Consider the following 15,863-nt stretch of genomic DNA (forward strand, 5'->3'; position numbering starts at 1 on the left):
TGTGGTCCAGACTAGATTTTAGAGTCCTTGATTCTTACGCACTTCCAAAATCCAAAGAGAGGCACCCATTGATATTAGCACCATTGAAAATGAGATCCTTTATTTTCTACTGAAAATAGGGCTTTGCAGAGGACCAAACACAGTTCAAGCCAGTGCCCCTGGACAGGGACACCCCGAATGTATGTGTGAGTGTGTTTGGGGCGGGCCTGGTTGCTTCCTGGAGCAGTGCTAGCATTTACACTGACACCACAGGAGCCAGGCCAATCCTGTCGTTTTCTCGATCGAAAACGGTGAAATACAGCCTGAGGAAGACGTCACCCAGGACCCAGAGATCCAAGTCGAGTGAGGTGCTTTCAAAGTTGCTGTAGCAGAGGTCAGAGTCAACCTGGAGGAGACAGAAACACACACCAGTCAGCCTGAGCCCTCACCTACCACCCCCTTCAATACTCAGAGCCCGCAGCTTCTCAGTCCTGTTTCCCGCCTTTCCCATGAGCCAAGTGGCTCTTTCTGCAGTTGCAGAAACGGGGCGCCCACCCAGGAACTGAAATTGCCTGTAGTTCCCCTCACACTCTGCTGTGTTTTTCCTTGGGACTCATGCTCAGGCTGTTCCCTCTGCAGAGACTGCTTTTCCTTTTCCCCTTCAGCCCCACTCATCCTCGAAGACTGAGCTCAGCCCCCTCTGGACAGTCTTTCTGGACCCACACCTGCTCTCCTTGGCCACTCCAGGCTGGGCGGGGTGAATTCCCCCGGAGCTCCCTGTGTGTTTAGCCCTCATCACACCCAGGCGCCCCTTTGCACAACTCTGTGGGGTGTCATTTGCATGGAGCCTAGTGTAGACCTGCCTTGACCCAGGCAGGCCTCCTCGTGCCTCCTTGAGGCTGGGGGCTTAGAATTATTTAAACCCCTCTTTTCCTCAAAACCTTCTTTGAACCTATTCAAGCCTCCTCTGAACTCTCATGGGACCTGACATGTATTAAGCCTCAACTATGTGCCAGGTGCTGTGCGATCACTGTGCATCCTTTATTCACGTCAGCAGCTAATCATCCCCACAAAGGGAAGGGTTGGTACCCCGTTTCACAGAGGGGGACTTGGGCTTAGCCAAGGGAAGCTGTGACCTAGGACTGAGGTGACTATATGATTTATCATCCAAACCATGACACTTTCGAGATGGGAAGGGAGCACTGTTAATAACTATGGTGGGACAACACACTGGCACTGTCCCCAGCCAACCCCACCTGTCCCTAATTCCTTTGGCCTATTCCCAGGATTGCTACAGCTGACTTCCCATGTTCATCCATCTGAGTGCCTGGTTGCACTAAAGTTCTTTGAGGTTAGAGGCCCTTGGTGCTCTCCTCTCCTGGTGCCTAGCACTGTGCCAGCACGGGGCTGCAGCTCCATGTTTATTTGAGGATGATGGATGCCCCAGACAGCCCTTTGCTATCAAGAGGTTTGTTTTGTGGGAGGTGCCAGCCCAGCCTGGTGAGCTTGGCAGCATCTGCAATGGCTCAGCTTGGCCTCCAGGGGGCCTCTTCCTTCCAGCAGCAGCCCAATGGGACCTGCGAGTCCCAGACCTGAGAACCAGCTCCCAGGGTTGGCGCCTCACCTTCTGGATATAGGCTGTGGCTGGCACTGGGTACTTGACGCCATTGATGGTGAAGATGACGTCAGGCAGGGTGTTGGTGGTGTTACAGTCGACGACGTGCTGTTGGAGAAAGAGGGAGAGGCAAGTTTGGCCCAGTTGATCCTTCTGTGTGTGGAGAGCCCCAGAGTGACCCTGTGGCATGACCCTTCACCTCGCCAGTGTTGGTGCGCTGGGCGTTGATGATCTTCAGGATGTTGAGGGTAGGGTCTTTTGGGCCAAACAGCAATGCGGTTCCGGTATCCACGACAGCCTGGCAGCCGCCCTCACAAGCAATAACCTTCCCGTTCACGGAGATGCTGAGACAGGGGAACCAAGCAGCCACCAGGATCACTCTGCGGCCTCCCCCCACTATTGTCCCCTCCCTGACTGTCTCCGGAACAGTCAGTCCTTCAGGTCGTGCCCGCCTCTGTGTCCCTTTTTTTCTGGTCACACTGACCTTTGACTTTCTTTCAGTTCTTGAATACACCAAGCTCGTTCACGCCTCAGGGCTTTTGCCCAACTAGAACTACCCCGTCCCCTTTGTCTGGCTAATTTCTCTTATGCTCCAGGTTCCAGCTTAATTGTCACTTTTTCAGGGAAGTCTTCTGCCTGGGCTAGATCGGGCTCCTCTCCTAGTCACCCTCGGAATACCCTGCCTCATTTCTAGCATGTATCAGAGTGGCAATTCATTACTTGTGTGACTTGATCTTTCATGTATGTCTGCCCTACTGGGTGGTGAGGTCTGTAAGAGCAACTTATATCCTCAGTGCCTCCCTCAAGTGCCCAGCACACAGTGGATACTCAACGTGTGTTTGTTGAATGAATGAGTGAATGAAGGAGGGCCCACTGGAGACATGTATCTTGGTGTCTGACAAGTTGTGAAAGCCACACAGAGAAGATGGAGGTTCTTCTGGGCAGCAGAAGCTCAGAGTGGCAGGAAGGGAGCTGTGTGTTGTTTACCTGCTTCCTCATCTCCACCCCCCAGACACAGGGGCCCCTGGCCAGGCAATGCCTGGGCTAGCCCAGCGGGCAGGATGTGGGCCTCCAAAGGACATTTTAAACTTTCTCTGGTGGTATTGCACAGAATCCCATTCATTATGGCCCCCTTGTTCTCAGGCTCCCCCTGAACCCCCAGCTTCCTGATTCACTCTGACACAAACCCTGCCCCACTTCAGAATGGGAGTGGGGTGGGGTTATCTCTTTGTGTGATTGGCTTTCAGGTCTCCAGGGTAAAGCCGACACCTCTCCACTGCTGGGTGGTCAGCCTTCCCGTTTGTCCAGGTCTTTCCCGGTTTTCATACTGGTGGTCCCATGTATGGGGAACACCCTTAGTCTCGGATGACCTGGGACAGTTAGTCACCTTATCATGACCCAGTTCAGACTGGTGAAGTTCTCTTTGTTCTCTTTTTCACTGCAATCCACCCCATAGCATGGTGAGTGCAACCCTCTCAGGCTGCATGGGCCTCTTCCCAGAGAGTTCAGTCCCCAGGGCTGTCCCCTCTCATCCTGCTCCATGACTTAGGCCCGATCCAGCTTCTCAGCTCAGGACACTGGTCAGGAGTCCTGGGGCGATTATGAACCCATGTTGGTGTGTGTCTGCATGTCTGTATGTCAGTGTGTGGCTATGTGTGACTTTGTGGACCTGACTGTAAGTGTGTGTCTATGTGTGCATCTGTGTGCATCTGCCTGTGCATGTCTGTACATGTCTGTGTCTGTGTGTGTCTGCTCATGTCTGTGTCATGTGTGTGTGTCTTTGTGTCTGCCTGAGTCTATGTGTGTTTGTATGTGTCTGTGTCTGTGTACTTCTGTGTGTCTGTATGTGCGTATGTGTCTGCGTGCACGTGCATGTGTGGAGACATCATTGGTGTGGCCCTCAGAGGGAGGGGCTTACCTGTCCATGGCTATCTGCCAGTAGCCATGTTTGGTCACTGGCACCCACTTCAGGTCTCCCTTGTAGTAGGATGGGTCCACCTTGCCGAACATCACCACGCTGCCCTCCTTCTCGTGGCTGATGGGGAAGGCAGAGGGAAGGCTCATTGTGAGGGGAGAATAAAGGGGGGCTTTTCCCAAGCTCGGCAACACACCAGGCACTCAGGGCTGCGCTTATCAGTGATAACTTACCCACACATCACTCAGCCCTGTGGAGCAGGCACTACCGTGACCTTCATTTCACAGGTGGGGAAGTTGAGGCACAGAGGGGCTGAGTAGTTGCCCAGGGTCAGTCACATGGCTAACGAGTGGCAAAGCTAAGGTTTGATCTTGGACAGTCTGGCTAGGCTCCGACCACCCCCCCTTTTCTGAAGGCAGCCAGGTCCCCTCCAGAGACCAGAGTGCTCAGAGATGCTGTTGGAAGATGCTGTGCTAGAGGGGACTAGCCTCCATCTCATCTAGTCTGTCATTTTTCAGAAAAGCTGAGGCCGGTGGGAAGCCGTGGGCTGTGTGTTCAAGTTCACACGGGGCTGGCTTCACAGGCCTGCGACTTGTGCCATCCACAGGGCCCACGCTCATCAGGTCCCCGCGCCTCTGCTGTTCGTCTTGAACAAGAAGCCCCCCATTTTTTCATTTTGTGTTGGCTCCTGCCAATTGTGTAGCTGGCCCTGGGCTCGCAGTAAAATGTTAGTGAGGGAGAAAGCATCCCTGCCCGCTCTTCCTCCTGCTGCATTGACCCCATCAGCAAGTCCTGTGCCTTTTCTTCCTGTGTATATCCTGACTTCCTCTTCCCTCCACCTCCCTGAACCAAGCTGCCACCCTCTCTCCCCTACAGAGGCTGCCCAGCCTCTTCCCTGGGCCTCCTGCCTCCTCTTCGGTCCGTCATTCTCCAGCATGCACACAGGGTGAGCTTTCAAACATGCAGATCTGATCATGTATTTTCTCTGCCTAACCCCCTCCACTCCCACCTAGAACACGACTCTGGGGCAGTCTTGCCCGTGCCTCCCCCCACCCCCAAGCCTTTTCCCCTCCCCTCTCCCTGACGCCCTCCCAGTGCTTCAGCCACACTGGCCCCTTGCTGGTCCTCTGATGTGCTTTGGGGCCTTTGCACTTGCTCCCGGCATCTCTACCCTTACTACCCACCCTAGAACTTTGCCTGTCTCCCATCACACGTTCTCAGTTCAGAGAGGCCTTCGCCACTGCCCATCTAAAACCACACTCCCATCACTGGCCACTGTCACTTGGTTTTATTGCTTTCCCAGAACCAATTACTATCTGGACTTATCTTTTCCCCTTTTTAAATTTACTTATTTCTTGCCTGGCTTTTCTCCCTCTTGTCTGTCTCCTTCTCGTGCACAGAGCAGTATCCAGCACATAGTAGGTGTTCAATAAATATTTATTGAATGAGTCATCTTCTTTGATTGGGTACAAGAATCCCAGAGGCTTAGGGAGGCTAAATAATTTGCTGCACTTCATGCTATAAAGCTGGGAACTCAGATCCCCCCAGAGCCCACAGCCTCAACCACACTCTCTGCCTCCTACTCAAATCTGTGGGGACCACCTCTGCCTTTGGTGGGAAGACAATCTGACAACAGGGTCCTCCTCTAGTCTGTGCTTCTCTCCACGCCCCCCACCCCACAGCCGCTCAACCAGTCAGGGACTTCAGCTTTTCCTGCTACTGAGCCCAGTGACTCTGGAGACCTGCTGATGGCTTGACCCCCACTGTGGGGGACAGTGCTGAGGGCGAGTTTGAGTCCTGCCACTACCAGCACCTGACTGGGCAATTTTGTGCAAAGCTCCTCTCTGAGCCTTGATTCCTCCATCTGTCAAAGGAAGGACTTGAGCCGCAGGGGTCAGCAAACTTTTTAAAAGGCCAGATGGTCATATTAAAAGGCCAGAGGCTCTGTAGGCTGCATGATCTGTGCTGCAATTTCATGATGCTGCCATTGCAGAGCAAAACCAGCCATAGACAGGATGTAACTGAATGAGCAGAGCTGCGTTCCAATAAAACTTCATTTATGAAAACAGGTGGCGGGCCAGATGTGGCCCTGGGCCACAATTTGCTGAACCTTGGACTAGACTATCTCTCAGGAAACTCTTGGATCAGGTCATCTATAATTTTTTATGCAACTAGAAGCATCTTACAGCTGATTTGGAGAAAGGGCTTGTCCAGCCCAGACTTACCTACTCAAGTAGAAGGCGAAAAGCTTCTGAGAAATGAGGCCTTGTTTCCATAGGTTGTCGAAGACAGGGGTGGCCCCTTGGAGGGCGATGCTGGGGTAGCTCAGGCCCAGGATGCCATCAAAGTCCCCATGTTCTAAGGATTGGATGGACGCCGTCTGGCTCAGGCCAAATGCCTGGGACACGTCGACAAGGCCCCCAATCTGTGGGAGAGGAGGTCATTCTCGTGTAAAGGTTTGGGAAGTGGGGCTGGGGCTGGGCAGGGATGGAGGTGTGTGGGCAGATGCCACTAGCACCACAGGGGTCGGCTGAAGCCTGGCTGTGCCCTGGGCTGACCTCAGATGGTTATAAGAAGCCAGAATAGGGATACGGGTTCCCTTTGTGCAGCACTGTGGAGTTTAACCCACACCTGCTCCTCCTGCTAACATCCTCTTAGTCAAATACGCTTTATCCCTTCTGTACAGGTGGGGAGACTGAGTCTCAGAATGGGACCAAGTGGGAGAAGAGAGAAGGATAGTCTTCTGTTTGGCATTACCGTAATCTGATGACAGAAATGGAGTGAATTCACTGCAATTTACTGTGGAGTACGCATTTCCCTGGGAGACAGAAGCCAGTTATACCATGTAGCTGCCAGGGTTCTTATGAAAAGTCTGCCTGGGAAGTACACTTTTGTGTGTGTGTGTGTGTGTGTGTGTGTGTGTGTGTGTGTGTGTAGGCAGCTCATAGTTTTAATTAGATTTTCATAGGCCCCCCAAAGTAAGAACTCTCTTATCAGGGCCCTCTCCTGCTTTCCTGGCCCTGGTGTCTGGAGCTCTCGGCAGCCCTCAGAGGCCCCGATCAGTTCTGACCTCTCCTGAAAAATACCCCACACCTGCACGAGTCCTGCCTCGCATCCCAGCTCTGCCGCTCACCAGGTGTGTGATCTCGGCAGGGCACTCATTTCTCTGTACCTCAGTTCCCTCGTCTGTATAATGCAGATAACAGTAGTGCCTGCCACATGGGGTGGTTGCAGGATTAAACAGGTTATTACAATGAAAATGCCCAGCACAGTGCCTGGCACAATCTGAGAATATAAAAGTGGGTGGTTTTCCCTCACTTCTCCCTGCCCCCAGCAAAATCAGCCTTGCACTCACCATGGGGAAAGGGACTGTAAATCCATGTCCCCAAGCCCCTTCAGCACCAAGACCCACCCACTGGGTTAGCCACGTTGGACGTTTGTCTGTCAGCAGGGCCACTGTCTCCCCAGAAACACAGCCCCACAGGGCGGGTGACCAGCTGCTGCGGGACTTTGGGAAGGACAGGCGCTCCCAGCTGACTCTGTGTCTCATCCTCTAAGCAGAGCCCTGCCTCAGCCTCTGGTTACCACCTTACCTGGACAGTGTCATAGCCGAGAAATCCCTTCACAATCCCAGAGCCGTAGCTGAGCATGATGCGTTGGCCCGTTTCCCAGAAGGTGGAAGACAGCCAAGGGTTGAAGAGATTGTGTTTAGCTGCAGATGCAGGGGGTGAGTATCTGTCAGCCTCCCAAAGGCTGAGGGAGGTGCCTGAGACGGGGTTTGGGGACACTCACCACAGGCCTGGCTGGAGCAGTAGATGGAGGGCACCCATAAGTCAGCTGAACCCGTGTCAAAGATGACCCTGAACTCCTGAGGGGGGGTTCCAATCTTGATGGTGCCAATGTAGGACAGCTGCCAGGGCCAGGGAGGAGCGATTAGGGCAGCCCTGGCTGCCCTGGCCACCCCTTGTCCCCAAGATGCCTACCTCTGTCAGAGCGTCTCATGTCTTCTGAAATCACTTTCCAACCACCCCACCTTACAGCCACTGCTCAGGCCAATGCCTGCATTTGAAAAGTTCTCCAGTCTCCCCTGCAGCTCTCCAAATCCTTCCACCCTTCATGGCCCAGCTTGAGTGCTTCCTCCTCCAGGAAGCCCTCCTAGCTCACCCTAGGCTGCTTCCTCTAAACTCAAAACGTGTGCTGTCAATACCATGCCGTGGCACTTTTAGTTGACATGTATTTACTCCTTGCCTATCTCTTCTTACAGAGAGACTAAAGCCTTTCTTATCAAGAACAATAACCATGTCAGTATTTTACAACCTCACGCACTGCAGGGGCTCAATAACTTTTTCCTGTGTCATTCTTGAGGCTTCGGAGGCTGAACTTCCTCTGTCAGGGGGCATCAAACTCGATTCACAGTTGGCTTTGTTGTTTGATCAGACATGGCTCACCCTTCCCCTATAACTCAGTGATTCAAATAGTTCAGAAGGAACAGAACCTGTCAAACCAAGTGATTTCACAGGTGCCCAGTGATATGTCATATCATTGGCACAGAAATGGATGTTTACCTGCTGCCTGGTCACTGCTGGACCCAGTCACCACAGGCTAAGAGTGGAGGGTGGGTGTGCTTTCTCCTCTGGGGCTGGATCCCTGCCCCCCAGCCTGTAGGAGCCCCAGCCTAGCATCCCGGCTCCCACCTCCAGACGAACCCCAGTGCTTGGCCACCCGCCTTCACACTCACATCCAGGTAGTTGCGCATGGGTTCAAAAGGTATTCCTGAGTCCGGTTGTTTCTGAAGAAACTTGTAGGTCAGTCTGTAAGGATGCCTCTCCAGGTAATTTTTCAGCAGGTTTTTTTCCCGGAGATTTTCTCGCATGGACTTGATCTTCGTCAGAGGGATTCTTTCATGGGGAAAGGGAGGCAAAGAAGACAGCAACCCACTGCCCCGTGATTCAGTGCGACCACCACACCTTGCCTTCTGATCACACCGTGTATTTTCCAAGCATTTTTATGAGTGTCATTATCAGGACAGGCCATCCAACACAATGGAAAGACCATGGCAATGGACCGAGGTTTGAACACAGGTTCTATTGTAACCCTGGGTCAGCCATATGAGTTCTTGGAGCCTCAGTTTCCCCATGTATAAAGAAGTAGAATGATAATACCCCCTCCCATGAGTGTTTTGGGTATAAAAGTGAGATGATGGATGTCATGCACCTGACATAAAGAGATCTCGACAAATACAGCCATTACTATTGCTACTGTCATCTCACTGTCTCCTTCTCAAAGAAGTCTTGGGAGGCAGGTTGAGTGGGAAGCGTTATCCTCTTTTACAGGGGAGGAATCTGAAATGCAGGGGGTATGTGACTTGGCTGTGGCCACACTGCTTGTTAAGGCAAAACTGGGCCTAGAAGAAGTCCTCCTGATCTTTCTCCAGGGTTCTAGCAGAAGGGAAGGAGGCCAGGAGATGGGGGAATAAAACATAGAGAGTTCTGCACGTGCAGAGGCATCCAAAGAGCTAGAGAGATAGAAGAGACAGATACCGAGATGAAGACACAGAGACACAAACACACGGGAATGGGGAGAGAGAAGGGAGAAGACATGGAAGCAAATTCGAGAGAAATGCTGTCCCTAGATGGGACCACACCTACAGTTGCACAGGTTGTGCACTGAACAATTCTGGGGCGCACCATTCACCTACTCCATGTGCAAGTTGGAGTTGTTCAACCCTACAGGCCTGTCCCAAGACTCCTGGGCCCCACAGTGCACACGGCAAGCTACTCATCAATAAATGGAGACTTGAACTTTAAGACAGAGAATGCTTGCGTTCCCTTTTCTACCTCTGGATAGTGGTAGAAACAAGACAACAGTGAGAAAGAGCCCAGAAAGAGCTGATGCTACCTGCAGTCCCCATACTTACGTGACTAAGCACTCTGAGAAGGCCACCAGGCTGAGGACCGCGATCCACTTCATGCTTTCTTCCTGGATTCGTGTACTCAGGAAAGAGCGGGTTTTGAGCATACAGTGACGGGCAAGACCGGCTGGTTATATATGCTCTGACCTGCCTTAATTTTTCCCTTGGGGGCTGCTGATGGCCCCGGATAAGAAATACACATCACAGTGGTCAAGCATCAAAAAAAAAAAAAAAAAGAAAGAAAAGAAAAAATAAATACACACCTCCTGATAAGATAGATCTTTATCTCCATCTGTATTCCTGAGGAGAAAACTTAGAAGTGTTTCAGAATATAGAGATTTCTGCTGTAATCTCTGCCTTGGGGGCTTAGCTGGAAAAAAAAAAACAACACCAAAAAACAAAACACCGTGATCTAACAGAGTAGGGAAATGCCTGCTATCTTGGAGATAAAACACTGCCAAGAATACCATAGAAATAAGTGCGAGGCACTATGCTTGACATTCTTGCATGTCTCATGCAGTCTTCCCAGTGAGCCCAGCAGGTGTGCGTTGCTGCCTGCATCTGGAGATGAGATTACTAGGAGAAACAGGTGAAATGGCAGAGAGAAGGTGTTGGGACAGGCCACTGACATATGAGTGGCTTTCCATAGCGGGACAGAGGGCACAAATCAGGGGTCCTTATGATGCCAATCTGCTTCAAAGACCTAAGCTAGGACAGTATGATAATCATACAATTTTAATATTGGAAGAAATATGATGCATGCATCCCCAAGATATTTTACTCATCCAACAAACATTTATTGAGGACCCACGGTACGCTGGGGACTGGGCTAGATGCTGGGAAGTCAAATCAGACACAGGGGGCCCTTGCCTTCAGGGAACTGGGGGCCCAGGGCAGGCTCATGAACTCAAGGCCCAGGAGGCAACGGAAATGAATGAAAGGGCTGGACGGGCATCATGGACACAGGGCAGCATATGTCCCCCCACAAAGGGCAGCCTCTACTCAGCTCTGACCAGTGGCTGCCATGCTAGAAAGTGGCCTGGTTGGCCAAGTTTTCAAGAGAAGTCAGGACTCTGGATACTTATGTGAACTCCCCTGATTTTTAAATGTTAGCTACTAATTACATTTTTTTTTTCTTCCAAAATCGTAGTGTGAGCCAAACTTCAAGTAACTATGGGCTGGATTCAGCCTGCAGGCTGTGCATGTTTTTATTTCTGGCCGAGGTGGGAGTAGAGAAAGGACTGGGGAGGTGTTCAGTTCATGTTGGTTGAATGAATAAGAGACGGAAAGCATCCTAATCATATTAATTTTCCTTCCATCGGTAAAAAAGACCACCAGGGTTGGATAAACCAATACGCTTATTAACTTCCATTTGCTGAGCAGCTGGTGTAATTCTCCAGTAAGAGCCATGCCTTGGCAACACTCTGTCTGCCAAACCAAACATACAAAGGAATCATTAATTTTTAAGTGTCTTATCAATCAAAGAAAACAAAAACTGACTGACCACCCAGAGCTTCTGCTCAATCTGAGATGAACAGCCAAAGTAAAGAGAATTATTCCAGCCAAAGTAAAGAGAATGCAAATTATTTCTCCTTCCAGGACTCCTAGGGCCTCAGTGTTCCCATGTGAGATCTGTCCTGGTCTGTCCCTTGCATAGAAGAACCCAAGGTTGGCCTGGTACCCGGGCTTAGGTGGTGGATGGAGTGGAGGCTCTGCGTGTTACCCCTCATTATTCCACATTATTAAAATTCAGTTTTAGAGGTTCAACACCTAAGGAGGGAAGATTTGACAGAAGCTAGTAAATGACACACACACATATGCGGTCTGACAATTAAGTTCGGGAACTTGCAACAATGTTGCTAACCTTTTTTGATACCAGAGGGATTATTCATTATGAATTTGTACCAACAGGACAAACAGTTAATGAAGCTTACTATTTGGAAGTGCTGAAAAGGCTGCAGGATAAAGTTAGACGACCTGAACTTTTTGCCAACAATTCATGGCTCTTGCATCATGACAATGCACCAGCTCACACGGCACTGTCTGTGAGGGAGTTTTTACTCAGTAAATGAATAACTGTACTAGAACACCCTCCCTACTCACCTGATCTGGCCCCCAATGACTTCTTTCTTTACCCAAAGATAAAGGAAATATTGAGAGGGAGACATTTTGATGACATTCAGGACATCAAGGCTAATACGACGACAACTCTGATGGCCATTCCATAAAAAGAGTTCCAAAATTCATTTGAAGGGTGGACTAGGTGCTGGCATTTTGCATAGCTTCCCCAGGGGAGTACTTCGAAGGTGACATAGTGATATTCAGCAATGAGGTATGTAGCACTTTTTCTAGGATGAGTTTGTGAACTTAATTGTCTGACCTCGTATTGTTTTTAACTAAGCAATTCTCCTAGGAATCTATCCCAAAGATAGACTGGCAAAAATACAAAAAGATGTTGTACAAGCAATGTACTGTGATGTTATTTGCAGAAGCGAAAGATTAGAAATGTACCAGAAGTGACCATTAGCAGGGCAATGTCAGATAAGGTCTAGTGCATCCACACAACTGGGTATTATACAGGTGGAAAGAGGAATGAATGGGCAAGATCTCTAGTGTATACTGTTTAGTTTATAAAAAAAGAGGGGACAGAACCGCGTTTACCATTTGCTGCTTTTACATACAAGACATGTGCGCACACACATATATATATTTTTTCAATAATAAACAAGGGACGAATAAACCAAAAACTAATAAAAGTTGTAATTTAGGGCGAGGGGTAGGAATAGAAGTGAGATGTTTCTTGTTTTATGTTCAAGTTTGCAATCATGTAAATGTGTTACAGAAGCAAAAAATAAATATATAAAAATCACTACCCTCAAAATTGAGAACAAACTAAAATAAATGGGCCTATTTGTATCAAGTTGGTGACATAGCCACACAAAGCAAAACATTACTTCAAGTGGCTTTAAAATGCAGAATTTTGACTCTACATTTACAGTCACAGATATTGTCTAAGAACAAAAAAATTGCAAAAGAAAATGACCCCAGTGGAATCTGAAACTGTACCCGGCAACTTTATTGTCGGTCATATTGCTACGGTTACTTTGAAACAACTGCATGTATGTTCTAGGTTAAAAAAATTGTGCTAGTGTTGTTATGAAACCAGACTTGCAGTGAAGACATGTTACGTATAAAACAAGAAAGTTTAAGTAAAAACCCTGCAATCTTAAAACTTGAATTGGAAATATAAGTTTGCACTATTTTTTTTCCCCTAAAAATAGGTATTTCCTGGAAAGCGTAGAAGCAATGAAAACCTGATGACAGTGACTAGCCTGAGGCCCGGCCTTTAAATATTATTTTCCATTAGAGGATTCAGGGATTTTTGATGAGCTGGCTGCTTCCAGGGCTGGGTGAAGAAATGGACAAGATGAACCTGGAGCGTCTTCAAGTGCCAGATGGTGGGGCCTGACAAAAGACTCAGGAATCAATATGCAAAAGCTTCCACGGGCCAAAAAGTAGGACAATTTGAGCAGTACATCAAATCAATTGGAACAAATTAAACATATAAAAAGCCACGCGTTTCACAGGATATTATACAACATCTAATATGTCACCATGGGTGCTTGCTAAGGCACCAATGAATTATTCTGATCATTGAGGGAGAAAGGGAAGTAAATCATCAGTATTTATTGCTATTTTTGTCTGTAAGAAGCATATTTCACATAGCTACAAATAGTTGATGAAGGAAAATTCTTCTTTATTGAAGAATTCCAGCAATTAAATTCGGAAGGAATAGTAGAATTAGGAAATCACTGTTTTGTAACTCCTAATGAAACAGTGGACCATTGGTGGATGTTAAAACCGTATGACGAAGGGTCGTGGGGAAGTTCATAACAGACAGACGAGGTTGGCAGCATCAGGCCCCACAGATCAATCTCGATGTCTATAAAAGTGGGGCAACTAGAAATTATGTGCTTCTTGAAGTGATATAATAAGAAATATATGGAACTACCTATGAAGTACCAATACAAATTTTTGAACTTGAGTCTAGATTTAACAACGAGTTTTCAGGAAATACATAGTTAAAGGAACAAGAACGCAATCTCCCAAACCCAATACTCAAGACATTCTGTAGGACAAAAGAACCTACCTGCTTCCACTTTTTGAACAAATAAGTGGCATAAAAAGGGGGGAGACTTATTTACTAGAAGTCTTAAGAAACAACAACCGAATGCAGCATATGTGAACCTCTTCTACACCCTGATTCCTAATTTGGCTAAATAAACTGTTAAAAAGGCATTACTTTATTTTATTGTTTAGAGAATCAGAAAAATGTGAACATGGAGTGGATATTAAGTAATATTAAAGTTGTTAATTTTGTTTGGAATAAAATAGCATTGTGATTATATATGTTTTGTGAAATGGCAAGCTCTGCTTTAAAATACTTGAGCAAAAATGAATAAAGTATTTAAAAATTTTTAAATGAGGGTCTGGATAAAACAAAGATTTTTCGTAGCTTCTATGGATTTAGTTGTGTCCACCCTCAAATTCATACATTGAAGCCCTAAATCTCTGGTGTTTGGAGATGAGGCCTTTGGGAGGTAATTAAGTTTAGATGGGGTCGTGAGGGTGCCTGCTCCCACCACCCCTCAGCACCACAATGTGAAGACACAGTGAGAAGAGGGCTGTCTGCAAACTAAGAAGAGGTTCCCCAAGAATCAAAATGGCTTGCGCCTTAATCTGGGACTTCTAGACTCCAGCCTCCAGCCTGTGGCAGCTGGGCTGGCTAAGACAGTCATGTAATTCTTGATGCTGAATGATGAAATCAAACATTCATGATACTGTTCTTTTTTTTTTTTTTTGTAATAAGAAGTTTAAAACACTTCCATTTTGAAGTCTGTAGTGCTGCTCTGAGGGGCCCAAGAAAAGCAGACCCGGGCAGGCCCCCATGGGCTGAGTCACGGGAGCCTGACCTGTTCATTATTCTATCTCCTCTCCTGCTAACTGCCCCCACACCCCCCCAGGTCTGCTTTGTCCAGTTTCAGACTTCGAGGAGTCACATCAGGGCCTGGAGGTGGAAGGAATGAGGACATTTTTAGGAAAACAAACTGGGAACGCCTCTCCCTGGTTTGCCCCCTTGCTGCCTTCTGCAGGGTAAGAGATAGGGCCTGGGTAGGGGTGAGCCAAGGAGTGAGGCCATGGGGTGTTTGGAAGGGAAGGGAGGAGGAATTCACAACTAACAGAGGAGAGCAGCTTGTGCAGGACCCAGGAGGCACTAGGATGGGGAAGAAGGCCTGGGAAAGGAATGGGAGGGTACCTACCAGGGCTCTGGTCTCACTCTGGTCTTCTGGACACTGTGCTGAGGTCGCATCCTTCCTGCTGGAATTCCTGCTCTGGACATGGAGGGGATAGAGTGATACTCGCTGCTAGTGAGCCACCGGAAAGAGGGACAGCAACATCCAGTGGCCCTTTGATGACTCTCGAGCTGTTGGCCTCATTTCAAGCTGGACAACAAAAGGGCAGATCATCAAAAGCATTTAAAATACTGTCTCACTCATCTCACCTTCCTGGCATGTCTTGTACCCAGAGTTCATTTATTGGTATTCATTCCTTCCGGAAGGGGGATCCCTCCGCCTAGCTTGGGTTTCTGTTGAAGAATTCACAACCCTCCCAGTCAGTAACCTCTGCCTTATGACTACTTGATCTCAGCCTACATGGCAGTATGTTCCACCAGGTCCTCCAGCTCATGGGTGGCAGTTACGTGGCACCTGGTCTGCCACTCCCCATTCTTAGTCCAGGGCAGATACAGCCAGGCAGTCAGAGCACCCCTGACCACTGGATGTGGCCTCAGCCCCTTGTTCCACTAGTCATCATTGGCGCTCAGTCTGGAATGACTACTATTCCTGAACAAGTCTAATCGCCTCATTCAGACATGAGGAGACTGAGGGCTGGGGTGTGTAACTAGCCAAAAGGTTGCAAGGTAAGTTAGCAAAGTTCTGGGACCAGCCTCTGGTTCTCAGGCTGGGAGAGCTCTGAGAAGGGAACGGTGAGAGGAGCCTCAGCGGAATCCACTGCTGCTCGGCTTCCCCAGGCAACTAACTCTCAGAGGTCTGCAGGTGGCAGAGCTGAAGTCCTTTCCGCTTCCTCCTCAAGTCTGGCCCCGCTGTATTGCCAGACCTGTGGTCTCACAGCAGCAGGAAAGCAATACTGGGAGATGGTTCTCCCAGGTGCCAGGCACAGTGGGGTACAGCTGGAGTACCACCAGGAGGCAGGAGGCAGTCATACAGACAGCGGCCGACTTGTGCCCAGCTGGGCAGTGCCACGGCTCCCCCCCCCGTCACTCATACAGCACCGACCCTCACAGGATAGCATGGCACTGGCTTGCATTTAGAGCAACGAGCATTTTCTGCTCAGCCTTTGGCAGCTGAGAGCCAATGTCTTAC

At 49.0% G+C, this 15,863-nt stretch overlaps 1 protein-coding gene across 1 annotated transcript; it reads right to left on the bottom strand.

Moving 5' to 3' along the window:
* Positions 1 to 235: 235 nt before the first annotated feature.
* On the bottom strand, positions 236 to 9,479 carry LOC109389980 (pregnancy-associated glycoprotein-like). The gene is made up of 9 exons (XM_019655957.1): positions 9,427 to 9,479; positions 8,248 to 8,407; positions 7,302 to 7,419; positions 7,103 to 7,221; positions 5,735 to 5,934; positions 3,513 to 3,629; positions 1,794 to 1,938; positions 1,604 to 1,702; positions 236 to 385 (listed from the first exon to the last, which is right to left on the bottom strand). Exons 1-9 carry the CDS (start codon positions 9,477 to 9,479, stop codon positions 236 to 238), a joined length of 1,161 nt encoding a protein of 386 aa, XP_019511502.1.
* Positions 9,480 to 15,863: the final 6,384 nt, after the last annotated feature.

Source organism: Hipposideros armiger, unplaced genomic scaffold (genome assembly GCF_001890085.2).
Source record: "Hipposideros armiger isolate ML-2016 unplaced genomic scaffold, ASM189008v1 scaffold_253, whole genome shotgun sequence".
Lineage (NCBI taxonomy): Eukaryota > Metazoa > Chordata > Mammalia > Chiroptera > Hipposideridae > Hipposideros > Hipposideros armiger.

What these genes read in the sequence shown, in the direction of transcription:
- LOC109389980 (XM_019655957.1), bottom strand. Translation starts at nt 9,479, where the DNA reads ATGAAGTGGATCGCGGTCCTCAGCCTGGTGGCCTTCTCAGAGTGCTTA. An exon ending in TTCTCAGAGTGCTTAGTCAC is followed by an intron (nt 8,408 to 9,426) that starts GTAAGTATGGGG and finishes TCCCCATGAAAG; the next exon opens with AATCCCTCTGACGAAGATCA. An exon ending in TGGCAGATAGCCATGGACAG is followed by an intron (nt 1,939 to 3,512) that starts GTAAGCCCCTCC and finishes CCCCTGTCTCAG; the next exon opens with CATCTCCGTGAACGGGAAGG.